The sequence below is a fragment of the Tetrao urogallus genome (genome assembly GCF_951394365.1).
Source record: "Tetrao urogallus genome assembly, chromosome: 7".
Classification (NCBI taxonomy): Eukaryota; Metazoa; Chordata; class Aves; order Galliformes; family Phasianidae; genus Tetrao; species Tetrao urogallus.
The window spans coordinates 14563344-14576999 of NC_136820.1; the positions used below are offsets into that span (position 1 = coordinate 14563344).

The window sequence follows — 13656 nt, forward strand, 5'->3', positions numbered from 1 at the left end:
TTAATAACAATGACAATTTGTAGCTGTTCTAGACTGGACAAAGGCCCTACAAAAAGATGTGCCAAGCAGGTCAGCAGGTGTTAAGGCTACATCTCTATTAACGAATACTCCTGGGGACAGCCATGGATGTATGATAGAACAGACCTCACCCAAATCAGCTAACCATTTTGGCTTCTAAAACTATCCAGGCCTGTTACTGGAGGTGACCACAGGACGGCTTGCCAAGTTGTAACCAGCTGGAGTGCTGGCTGGCACAGCCAAAGTCCTTTGGGGTATGCAGAATGCAAAGCAATGCCCCAGACTCTGTCTGGAGCCATTTAATTTACCTCAGTTCGAAGAGTCAGATGCTGTTCTCCTTTTATTGACTTCATCGACTAGGACAGGAATTTTGTATGGAAAAAAAGTGCAAATATAGTCCAAACGATTGCATGTCGCTATGTGACAGCTTATGCAAAATAAGACAGTAGCTTCCAATTCCTGTTTCCACAGGACATTAGCCTTCATGCTTGCAAATAACTGGAACAGCATGGTTAACACAGTTATAAACTAATTTGGGATAATCTCTGCACTTTTATAGCATCAGCATCACTGCCAGAAACAAATTAAAATAATTAGTAAAAACAACTATATTCTCACAGCTTAACATGAGCCCCTGGTCTGTGACTGAGGATAACTGGTACCCAGTGCAGCAGAGTGGCAGAGGTATAATCCATGACTAGAGCCCAAAGCACTGGAAATCAAATATGACATTCAAATACTCAACCCTATTTTTAATTTTCTCACCTGTCATGGTTGGCAATTAATTTTTTTCTTCCCTCTGTGTCATTCACACAAACCAGAAAGGGATTTTAAAATCTATGGTATCATGAAACATTTGTACCTGATCCTGCCATTTTTATGTCTACTAGCTCTCAGTGGACTTCCAGTAAATATGTTTTCCCCATCATTAAAAAATATGAAATAAATTTAGGATTCGGTGAAAGTTTTGTATTCCAAACAAAGAGAAAAATTAAACTAGAACTTACTGAAAATCAGATATCTGCTTTTCTGTACTTAGGGACGTGGTTCAGTAGGCGTGGTGGTATTGGGTTGATAGTTGGACTACATGGTCTTAGTGGTCTTTTCCACCCTTAGTGATTCTATGGTTCCATTCTATGGTTTTCAAAGGATATCTGTCTTTTCCTTTTTTTTTTTTCTTCTTTTTTTTTTTTAATTTTTTTAACATTTTTAAAAACTTAAATCTTAAGCAGTTACAGCATTTGAAACAATTAGGCCTCCTCTGATCATATGAAATATATAAAAACTCCAGGTTTGTAGCGCTGCATTTATATCACTTGCAACTCCTTCCACATCTTCCTGTACATGGTCCTGCTTCTTGCAAGTGGCACTGCTTTCTGCAAACAAATAGCTTTGTACATTGCTATGCTGCAAAGTGCTCAGAGTTTAAGATCAGTTGTTATTAACAGTGTGCAGTAATATAACTCAAAATACATTTTTCATCTTCTGAAAAATGATAGTTGATATAGCTAAAACTAGGAGCAATTTTCCATGATTTGAGGAATTTTTCATAGCTGTGCATGAGTGACAGCATGCATCTCTACTGCCTGCACTGTCACTTACTAATGCAGCTTAAATGGAGACGAATACAGCTTGATCATTCAAGCTGATCTGTATTTTTCTTTGAACTGATGGAAGCTTTTACAATGGCATTATTGCAAACAATATTATTTCTTTCCCTGATACAAATCATATGCTTTCTGTAATCAAATATTTAAGGCTTAGAAAAAAAGCACTTTCAACTTTACAGTTCTTACTTTTTCTTTCATTTGTAGTTGATTAGAACATGGCAGGAGAAAGAAAACAAGCAAATCACAGAACATTGGCAAACTCATTTTAAGATGTTTGTTTTTATTTTTAGTGCTAGGTAACTCAGAAAATTCGATGTCTGGATCCTTAATTTCCAGTAAAGGGGCATAAATACAAACATAAATATAATTACATTATAGCTGGAAGCTAACATGAGCAAAAGTGTGGATACCAAAAAGAAATGCTGCTTAAGATCCCTCTACAGTTCCAGAACTGCCTAAAAAAATGCACATCTGTCCTCATACGATGTAATAGGCATTACTAAAAGAAAAAGGCATCTGTCCTGAAGGATACTGTTCCATAAACAACACTGATACAACAGTCCCTAAAATATTTTAGGCTACTCATCAACATTTCCTGCAGACTAAAGCATATCCTTGCCACTGAACTCTAAATAAATCAAATCAAAACCTTTTCCACTTTCAGTCTGTAGAATTTTGTAAATCATTTGTTGACCTGCAGTGACCATGGATTCATGGACTGCAGCAGGGAAACCTCAACAATCTGAGAGTTCAGAGGGACAAAATCATGGAGGCCACCCTGGGGATTACTAACAAAGCTTATTATTTGGGTACCTAACCAAACAGCTCATGGGGACAGGCTGCCCTGGTGCAGATCTAATTTAGATTCTTTGAATGACTTAGCAGAGGAAGTTCTGTCTCTCCACTGACTGGAGAGGTTCAGAGCTAAGCCTTTCCAAGTTAGGTAACTGATTTTGGTCCCCCAGCTGAGTGACAGAGCTACCTCCCAGTGCACTGGTATGCAAGCAAGGAAGGACTAGCAGCTTGAGCTCTTCTCTCATCATCCACACGGATCAGCAAATTTGGATAAAGCAAAAACTGTTTGATTTTCTTCCCTTCCCTTCCCTTCCCTTCCCTTCCCTTCCCTTCCCTTCCCTTCCCTTCCCTTCCCTTCCCTTCCCTTCCCTTCCCTTCCCTTCCCTTCCCTTCCCTTCCCTTCCCTTCCCTTCCCTTCCCTTCCCTTCCCTTCCCTTCCCTTCCCTTCCCTTCCCTTCCCCTCCCTTCCTTTCCCCTCCCTTCCCCTCCCTCATACTATGTGTATCTTTTTTTGAGTTAGTCCTACAGAATTATTGACCTAAATTTCAAGGTTTACATCAATGGCTATTCTCCAAACTGCTTAAAATCTTTGCAATTAAAAAAATAAGCATTTGAGTCAGACAGGAGTCATAGCTAGAAGACCCCTGAAAATACGGTGGCTATCCTTTTAATTTAATGATCCTACATTAGGTGCATTTTCTTAAGAAAACTCTGATGTTATTCTTTTACAATAAAAGATAATCTGTGATCACTCAGAACAGAATTAGATTTTTCTACATTTTTGTCCACTGGCACCAGCAATGGGCAGAGAGGCACCTTGATCATTCAGGCAAAACCATTGGACCGTAAACCTCCTCTCTTGTATGTTGCATTCTTTTCTCTTCAGAACTCCTCTGGGTATCTTTGCTGCCCACTGAATTCAAACCAGGAATCCAGGCAGGGCTGCCAGCAGAGGAATGCTGTCTTTTAAGTGCTCAGAACAAGGGACAAGGCTTTAGGAGACAGCTGAATTTGCCAGAACATCAGCTTCTCCTCATTGCCCACACAATGATGGCATTGTTTGAGAAACCAGCCCACCACACTCAATCTCTCTTTTTGCAAAGGCAGCTACAATGACGAGTAAAGTCAGGCCCAAAGAGTTGCGCATTCAGTGGCAGCCCTATAACCACTTGTACCAGCTGGATAAATCCAAGCTGCTCATTTTGTGTGGAATTTGTTAGCATGCTATCTAGCAACACCCAGAGACCAAGAAAAAAGAAAGTTTTTAGAAGTCTTCAACTGAGGTCATAAAACAAATTCCAAAACCCTCCTCTGAAATGCCACACAGTTTACAAAATGGAAAAGCTGTAAATAAGTTTAACATTGTAAATGTGTTGTATTTTACACTGAAAAAGATGGGTTGGCTCTGAAATTTCTACAGAACACAAGAGCACTGTGAAGATTGGCTCAATTTGGAGATTTTAATATATACAAAGCCACTAACAGACTACAGTGCACATCAGCCTTTTGCATTATCACACTCAGAAAAAAACAAAGCCAAGACTCTTACTATTCAATTGGTTTAAAATAAAAATGATAATAAATAATAAAAAAATAAACCCTGACTGTTGAATATGACTGATCAAATTAAAAAAACTCAGATACCAAATTTGCTCAAGTGTCCCATTTTCAAATTTGGAAGGCAAGAAGTCAGGTACTCTAAACCTATGATCACTAAATTTTCAGCACGAACATATTCAAATTAGAAAACAAAATCTCTTAACATTATTTAGACAGCTCCTAAACGTCCACTGTGGTTCATAAGTGCATACTATGAAAAACACGAGCCTCAAAAAACCTCAGAAGAATATGATATTGAAATAAGCTGTAGAACATTATTTCTAGCGAGGGGCAGCACTGCAGACATTGGTCATGAGTAAGACAGAAGGATCATTTTAAAAAGCAGGGTTTAAAATACGTAAAAAGAGAAAGCATTTGGCAAAGGAGAATGGGAGACTGCTCCTGGGTTCCTAAAACAATAAGGTCCAAAGACGACAGTGTGGAGGAAAAGGGCAAGAAAGGAGTAGAGAAGAGACCAAGCTGAAATCTAAAAACCACACAAAAAGACCACAGCTGGAGTCTGACAATGAAGGCAGCTGAGTGTAGATCCTGGGACCAACAGGACAATGTGATGTGTGAGTTACAGAGGAGATCAGCAATGATGTCATGGCATGATGTTAAAAAACACAGAGTGAGATGGAAAGCTCTGTCTTCAGGAAATCTGCATCCACAGCAGCAGTCAGCCAAGCAAGAGGCACACCAGGTACAGATAGGAGGGGATGAAGTTAGAGTGGGGGGTAGCTTTGGAAATCAACCATGGGCAGGTGACAGCTGACAGTAATTAAAAGTTTCCACTGCAGTATTTCCCTGGTTTCCCAATGGAGCATCTCAATGTCATAATGGCCAGTCACAGCTCTCCAAAGGCTCATGGCTAGAAGGGTCTCCATTAAGTACATGCCCTTCATTAGCAGAATATTGCTTTTGGCTCACAGGGCATTGGACTACTGTAAAACAGTTCAGTAGCTGATGCTTTTGGGACAGAAAACTAAGGAATTGAACCTCAGGGAACAATATCAGCAAATGGATAAAAAAGTCATTTAGGGGGGTGTTAAATAAACAGTAAACTAAGTAAGAGGAGACTGTAAAGAGCCCTGAAAACCAAGAAAATGCAAGGCTGCCAAACCAGAGGCGATAATGAACCCAAAATCTCAAGGACAGAAAGCTGTCCATTTGTACTAGAAGGAGATGCTAATAATTACCTTCATGGCAGCTTCACCAGCAACTCAGAACAGGAAGGCAAAGGAGGAGCAAACAGAAAACCAGAAGAAAACTAAGGGAGAGCTATCACAGAAAAACAAAAGGAACAGGGCTCTAATTAGAGAGAGAAATATGGTATGAGGGGAGTTTTCTTTTTGTATTTCCCATGAGAAATAAGACTGCCAGGAATTTGAAAGGAAAGGTAAACGAGTCAGAAAGGAAAAGGGAAAGGGCTCGAGAAAAGGCTCTCAGAGAAGAGGAAAGTCCAATGCCAGAGGAAAAAACGAATAAAGGGAAGGTCTAGTAAATCAGGTGTAGAAAGAAATGCAATCCAGAGATCAGTAAGTGAGGTTACATCTCCATATCCCAACATACTTTGAAATGTTAGTCAAGTGCAGTGAAATGGCAAATATTGTAAATATTTGCAAGAAAATAAAGTTCTTTTGAAATTGCATGGAAATATGTGTTCAAGCAAAGAAAAAATAAATATATGTATTTGATAATGAGAAGAAAGGTATAACATGAATTCTTATTATCGTTTTCTGACGTATCAGAGAAGCAGCATGAAACTACAACACTGTGCTGAGCCAAAGCCATCAGTGAAAATTGTACTTTCCAAAAACCAGGGTTAACCAACTGGAAAACAGAGATCCACAGAAAATGAGAGTTCCCCAATAGCGATGGACAATTATGAGGGTTTATTTAAACTCACAAAGGAACTGGATAAATTTTTGCACAAGGACAGAGAGAAGCATGAAGACAGAACTGATAGTTGGAATGTAGGGTAAAGGCAAACTTAGGTACAGGTGGGAATCTAGGTGGTTAGGAAGCTGCAAGGTGGCAGCTTCTCAAAGGTACAGGAGCAAACATGGAGGAAAGATAAAGGAAAACAAACTAAGTGGTCTAAAAGGACTCAAGAAGGGCAATGTTCTTTGGAGAAAAAGTAGAAATTGTCTGTGTAAAGGTTTCTGCAGCTGTTTTTTGGTGTTTTGATCACATATCATTGTCTGCTGTTATCCAGCACATCCCTTCTGTTGATGTAAAAGCTCAAACAATTTTGACCAGCAAACACAGCACCTTACTGCCCATTGGCTGGCTCATTGTGTTATTTGCCATCCCCTGGCCCTCACTAAGGATGGTGATTCAATCAGTAGCATAAGCTTTTTAACTCTTAATCGAACATGAAGAGCTAGTGTCAGCTAATCCAACTATTACCAGTCTTAGGCATTCATATCATTGATTTGGAATCCTTTTTGTTTCTCATACGCTTACAGGTTTCATATGCAATTCATCTCTTAAAAAAACAAACAAACAAAACACTGAAAAAACCAGCAGCTACTGCTAACTGTTGAATTATCCCATTCCACAAATTAACAAATAAATGAACACAATTTTGTTGCTAAATGGCAGTGAATAACAGCTACTACCTTACAAGATGGATTTCTTCACTTATTTTGACAGGTGTGGTCTTAATTACTTACAAAAATGCTTTGCAGTATGCCAATAGAAGCCCCTCCGTATATTCTAGCGTATTTTTCAAAAATAATGAAGTCTTAGGAACATGTGACCTTTCTGCCACAGTCTGCAATTACATCTGTGCTTAGATAAGTCTGTAGGTGAGCAAATGACACCACCATTTGTGTGTTAGCATCTGTGTGTGATGAGACTTCCTATTAAATGAAATCAGCTGGAGCATATTCTTACCATAGCTTTTCTTAACAGACACTTCAGATTCAGTAGTTCTGTGGCATGCAAAAGATACAGACAATATCCAAGGAAAACCTCAATATAAAAAGTGATTCTAAAGCAGAGATGAGTTTCAGTGGTTACTTTCACTATCTCAGTATCTGAGGTTATAAAACAGTGGGAAAACCAGATTCTCATCCAACAGTTTTCTGCCTAAAGACACAAATCCAGAACTATGATATGTTTAATGTCACTACAAAAGGCCAGTGGTGTGGAAGACGTTGTAGGATGAAAGAATGAAGTAAAAATGCCTAACTGCACAGTATCTGAAAGATGTTACTATTCTTCTTGCTGCAAATAAACCAGCAAAATATCTTTTATTATTTATTCTAGTAACTTTATTAATTCATACATGGCAGCTGTCATATTTTCATCAGGTCTCAGGATCTTCACTGCACTAAACACTAGACAACTATTCTAATCTGAAGGATTAGAAGTACAGATATTGTGTCTAGTTGTTAGAAAAGAACATCATATCAGGGTACAAAGAAAACCATGAGACCATTTGGGACATATCTTTTCTTTATCACTTTTCGCACTACATTTTTCCTTGCACACGTGCTGTTCACTGTGTATTCACTTCTAATTACTGACATATACACATAGTTTAGTTCATAATGCTTCTCTGATATGTATCTCATCTTTAAATACATCCTCTGCTTTGGAATTGCATATCATATTACTGCATCCTACAGAACATTCATTCATACTCTGACAATTGTGGCAGTAGAAAGTAGTCAGCAGATGTGCCAGCACTGCCAGATTACATTTTGGGAATGCCATTCTGCTAATCTTCAAACTCCCAATTTGATTTGAAATTACTTAGACTATGCAAAAAATTTCCACATAATAGGTCCTTCTCCCACAGAAATAGCAAGGCTTAGAGCAGACAACAACCATATGAGTTCTTAAGGTACACTTATAAATGGATAATGAAGAGTCTTAAAGCATTATCACTTTTTATTCGATTAGCTCTGCATCTGCAACCACATTCTGATGTTAGTCAATGCTTATGGAAGTCCCTGAAAGACATACTTTGGCAGGAGTTACGGAGGAAAGGAATTCCAGGAATGACGGTCATTTATTTGGCTTTACTCACGTATCAGAATTAATTCACACAAGCAACTTCATTGCCTAGTCCCTCCCAAAACCAAAACGCATTACTATAAAAAGAAAGGGAGACAGTGGCACTCACCTTACATCCCTCACAAGCACTGACACCATAGTGATATCCAGATGATTTGTCTTGACAGACAAAACAGGGCTTGTAAACACGCGGGGGTGGAAGTGGTGAAGGAGGGCTTGGAACAAGTTCCTCAGAACTGGTGCTCTGAGTTTCAACTGCTAAAAAGAAAAAAGGAATATAAATGGATGACTCATGAATGAATTTCAAATAATCAGTCACTTACTGTATTACAATGATCAAACTGGCCCTTCCTGTCTTTGTTGAATAAAAAATTAGAAACAAAAAAAGACAACTAGTGACAGAACTACAGGCTGTACACTCAACAGTGTATTTTAAACTATCTGGTATGTAAAGTGTCATGATCCAGCTACTAAACACCAAAAAAGCTTCATCTCACTTCATATACACAGCTTAATTATTTTCAAAGGCCCCAGAAATGGAAAGCCTTGGGCTCACGTTCTGTTTTTACCTTACTGAAATTACATGGGATCCATGTGTGTGCACTGGATATCAACATTAAATGGAAAACCGAGGCATGCATGTTTCCAATCTACCACTTTGCTTTTGGAAGAGCTCTTACATCTTTTGCCATTGCCTACAATTTTCCATGTGCAATTCCACCACAAAAAGATATGAAAATGGATCAGGACATACAAGAAGAGGCAAGTGAATAAGACCCGAAGTGAAAATTAATGGAATAAGTCATTTATGTTGTTGTTCATCAGTAAAACCAGCACAATCCAGTAACACTTCCTTATCAACTCTACGATTTGTACATCAGGAAACCTCTCTGAGAAAAAGCTATTAGATATTATGACCCCATGTCCTTTATTGCCTTAATATTTCTGGATGGCCATTTGTTTTGAACTTGCTAGAAAGCCAGTCATCCTTTTCAGTGAGAGGACATGAAAGCTCTGTGATGTGAGATAAGACACGTGAACTAGATCTTTTCAGAACATCTGCATTAGTTTTCTGTGATATGCTGTCATCATTCCTCACATTTATTGTAGATGTGCAATACATTTCCATGTTTCACCTAGCTGTTCTGCTGCTCCTCAGATAAATCCCTCCAACTTTTCAACAGATACACAGAAATGACAGAATCTGTGAACTCAGATCTATCCAGAAATATTAGGCACTATCTGCACAGCTAAATCTCCAGAGCACTACCAGCAGGCCCTAAAGAATATTACTCAATGGAAAATCCGAGACAAGATTTACTGTACATGGTATTTTTCAGATTACTGAGATGATACATTTGTATTAAACCCATGATTCATTGTCAACTCGAGTTCTTCAAAATTCGCAGAGAGGATTGCAGCACATGATACGACTTCCGATTACTCGTTAGGTAAGGGACAATTTCTGCCATTTTTACTTGGATTAAACTACCATCAACTTCAAGGACGCATTTTTTGGAAGAAAGTAAATGCTGCAGTGGAGTGTTAAGGGCACTGATTTTAAGCACAGAAATATCTTCTCAACAGGATCAATTTATTCATATATGTAACAATAGGAAGGTTTGTGTGGAAAAACAGAAAAGTAAAATAACATGTGGCTCAATAAATCTTGATATTTAAACAATGTCCAGAACCATAGTTAACTGTTTCAGCATTCAACATGCTGATCTTCAACAAATATCAAACAATATCAAACAAATCAAATATCTACAGCTTCCTACTGGCCCAAGAAAACTTTAATGAGCTTTTTTGTTAATGAAAAAAGAAGCGAGAACAATCATTTCTTCTCAATAGTAATTTTTGGTATTTAAGAGAGACACGGAGCGCTCCGTTATTGATTTCTGCACAGTCATCCTGCTTAAATCAATAATCTATTAGTACTTCTAAATTAAAGTCAGATTCATCAAATGCCCTTGAGAGTCCTCAAACGTTCTGCGTCTTATTTCACGCTAGCACAAGTATTATAGTGGTTTCCAATCAGTCTCAGAATGATAAAATTTTAGTTTAAAACTCTAATATCAGCAGACAATGTGTTTCGTATTAGCTCATTCAATTCTCCCAGTCAGTCTGAAAGGCGGTTTTTAGGCTTCTCTTGGGAAAACAAGGTTGTGTCATTCAATAAAACAACCACACTCCCACAATCCTTCTGCGATGTTGGTTAGTGAAAAGCAGTCTACGAGGAATAATGCCGATACACTTCTGTTTCTTCAACAATCTCATTGTAAACAAGCCCCACAATCTAATAGTAACATTCACGGAGTGAGCCATATGTACAACGCAGGTCGGTCTGGCACTGGCCAAGCACCAGCAACCTGGGTTGCTCAGAAGAGATTAAGCAACCAGCTCAGTTCATAAAGGAAGAAAGAAAAAGTGGTCAACAGCTGACTATGTGAAGATGCCATTGCAGATTTACTTTTTTTCTGGAAAACTTGAAAAGATATATGAGAGTGAAAAACCCAGAATAAAACCCCAGAAGATGCACCTCAAAACAGTCAGATATATATGCTACTGGAAAAGCTGAATCTGCTCAACACAGTGCTTGTGTCAGACGAACAACTGCCTAGAGAGTTTGGGAACGTTTGGTCCTAGGCAAGATGTATGAGGTTTCAGGAGCAGAAACTCTACTCCTAGTTGGCTTCTGACTCACTGTTCTTCCTTGGATTTAGCCTTTTAAACTCTGTATTTGAAAATATATGTACTGCCAGTGTGGAAATGCAAAAATCAGGTGCAGAAGCCTGTAGTGACTGAAGCTCACTGGGTTTTGAGCACTAGTTTTGTGTCACATGGATGGCTACTGGAAAAACAGTGGAACTCGTTTCCATCTATTCATGCCTGCACATGGAAGCTAAAAAACACATCAAAAAAAGAGGCAGAGAGGGGGACACTGATGACATTTCCAAAAAGTCAAAGTTTGGAAATTTGTCAAGAAGTCTTAGAATTTTAGGAACAATTTAGTCCAAGTAACTTCTTCTGATGCCCTGCAGCCTCATCCTGTAGGCTGTGACACTGCTCACCTGAGAAAACAGAGGCCAGGCACAGCACAGAACACCTGAATGCTGCCAGAGCTCACAGGGTCTGGCAAACAATAGGTCACTTCACCATTCCTAAGATGTCTGAAATATTTCTAAAGGTTAGATAAAGTAGCAGATAAGATCTTGAAAAGCACAGCGTGCTTTGTGAGAGCTAATTTACTGCCAGCTAAACCATGTTGACAGACAGAGGTATTTCACTTTGTGACCAAGTAGAAGCAGGCATTATGAAATGCCTTTCGTTTCACCAGGAACCTCGATTATTAAGCTAGTATGTTAACGCACACTTTGGACAGTTGAGTCTTAAAAGAATAAGAAGTTGTAAAGCAAATGGCATTTCCTGGATAGCCTCAAGGGAATTGTGAGTACTGAGCTCAGGGTCCCTGGTGGGAAGCAGCAATTTCAGCTAATTAGGGTGAATAGCAAAGTGTTGCATTTGGTCAAAACATTCTGTTAACCCTCATTTTTGTTGGCACCAACAAGAGTCTGGATTTTTTGACTTTTTTTTTTTTTTTTTTATGAATTCTCTGCAGGAGTGCAAGGCACACAGCTCACATACATTAGGCAGAAAGTCAAAGGAAACGCCAAAGTTCAACTAAAGTACAAGTAATTAGAACCAGATTCTCTGCTGCTTGTATGTGTGCATTTGATTGTAGAAGTTATTTATAAGCCTCCAAACATTTGAAAAAATAACTATATACTGTAGATCATTTAATTTTTATGTCTAGTCTGGAAAAAAAAAAAGTCTGCTTTTAATCATCTTCCAGGAAAGAGCCAGGAACTGGGAAAGTGGGTCTCAATTGTTTCAATACAAATTTCTCTCTTTCATGTGCCACATAAAACTATACTATAAAATTAAATCCAAAATATCATTGACTCAACCTCCTGCCCAAATTTTTTCTTTTTAATAAAAAACCTCTTTGAATTTGTCATGCTTAAATAGTTTGCATTGCTATGAGGGTTTTTTTTTTTAAAAAAAAAACAACAAAAAAAACAACAAAAAAAACCTGTTGTTTGGAAGACAGACAAGAGGGGGGAAAAAAAAAGTGCGAGAGAAAGAAAACATTATGGTGGAGACTTGCCAGCCTTGACTTAGTAACCTGGCCATGACCTTCCAGCGAGTGTGTGTTTGACCCGGTCACACATGACTCTGGCTGCGGACTGTTGCTGGGTTATAAGTCCCAGATATTTTTACCATATATACAACAGGTGCAGATCAGAGACAAAGGAAAGACGAAAAACAAAGTCTTCGCTTTGCGTGAAGACCCTGATTTTCTCTCTTTCAAAGCAAGCAGCAAAAGCAAAGAAGTCGGGGTACTATTTCACTTTATTGACATCTCTACACTCGATCGCTGTTCTACATGAGAATTTACTGCAGGGAAGTCGAGTGGGCTGAGGGCAGGAAGAAAGAGGAAAAGACTCAGGGGAAACAACGTTTCCCCTGAAAATCTGCCAAATGTTGTTCAACTTGCACTGAATTACCAAACTGTCACATCCAAAACACAATCAAAAATCTTCCCTCGTATGGCTGGGTATGCACTGAAGTTCTGGAAGGAATGTTTTTTACTAGAGTGAACACAACACACCTGGATTATAAAACATAGGCTGTCACGATAACTCCAGATTGAGATATTACTATCAGAGTTTTCAGAAGTACTTAAGAAAACATCTTTCACATTTTAGGGTTTCTTTTTCATTACTTGTGTCTTGCTAGCTGTGCACATCTGTCTTAAAGCCATGATGTTAAATGTAAGTTATTTTACTTAATTCCTCATTACAATTTTTCCAGCTTAAATTTTAATCAAGCCATAGCTCAACTCTACGGGACAGCCTACGTCTTAAAAGAAAAAAGGCACGTTTTGGCCTTGAAAGACAAAAAAACATCCAAGTCTTCAGGTTTGGTTTTACTATGAAAAAGGGTATTTTTCAACTGGGACATCAAAAGTCCATACTATATGATTTGGCTTTTACTTGAGGGTGCCCAATCCCAAACGATCTCTTCGTTATTTGAAAAGCTAAGAGTACTGTGTACAGTTTGGGAATCCTACAGTACAATTCAAAAAACAACCAAGCTTGTAAGAAGTAGAGGTTGCGGAGAGCAAAAGTCCAAGTTGCAAGTTCTAACTAATAGACAAACTGCCACAAGGTCACCTAGAAGGTGCCTCAGCCGAGGTCATTTTCAGAGCCATGCCTATGGCACAGCTCCTGCTGCCAACAGCTATCTCAGACAAGGTGCAAGCCCTGATAGAGGCAGCCCACTTGGCAGAAGTCTCTAAAGCTGAAGTGCTTTTGCTGTTAGGACTTTTGTCAGTAAAGCAGTGATAGGACAGCTGGCTCCTGTCCAGCCACAGCTGGGAGAAGAGTGGTCCCGCTGAACTCTGTCCCCAGCTTCGCAAGTACAAGGAGTAGCTAAGCACATGCTTTGATATTCTTACCCTAATGAAGTTCCAGCTACAAATTTGGCCGCACTCCACTGAAGACAAGCACACAATCAAGACAGTATTTGCTTCCCCCCA

At 38.9% G+C, this 13656-nt stretch overlaps 1 protein-coding gene across 1 annotated transcript in view; it reads right to left on the minus strand.

Moving 5' to 3' along the window:
* RARB (retinoic acid receptor beta) overlaps positions 1-13656 on the minus strand; it is a gene marked incomplete at both ends in the record, with an annotated part of 188672 nt that overhangs the window by 58493 nt on the left and 116523 nt on the right. The window contains 1 exon segment of the mRNA XM_079538079.1: positions 8161-8309. Within this exon segment, the coding sequence (XP_079394205.1) occupies positions 8161-8309 (149 nt within the window).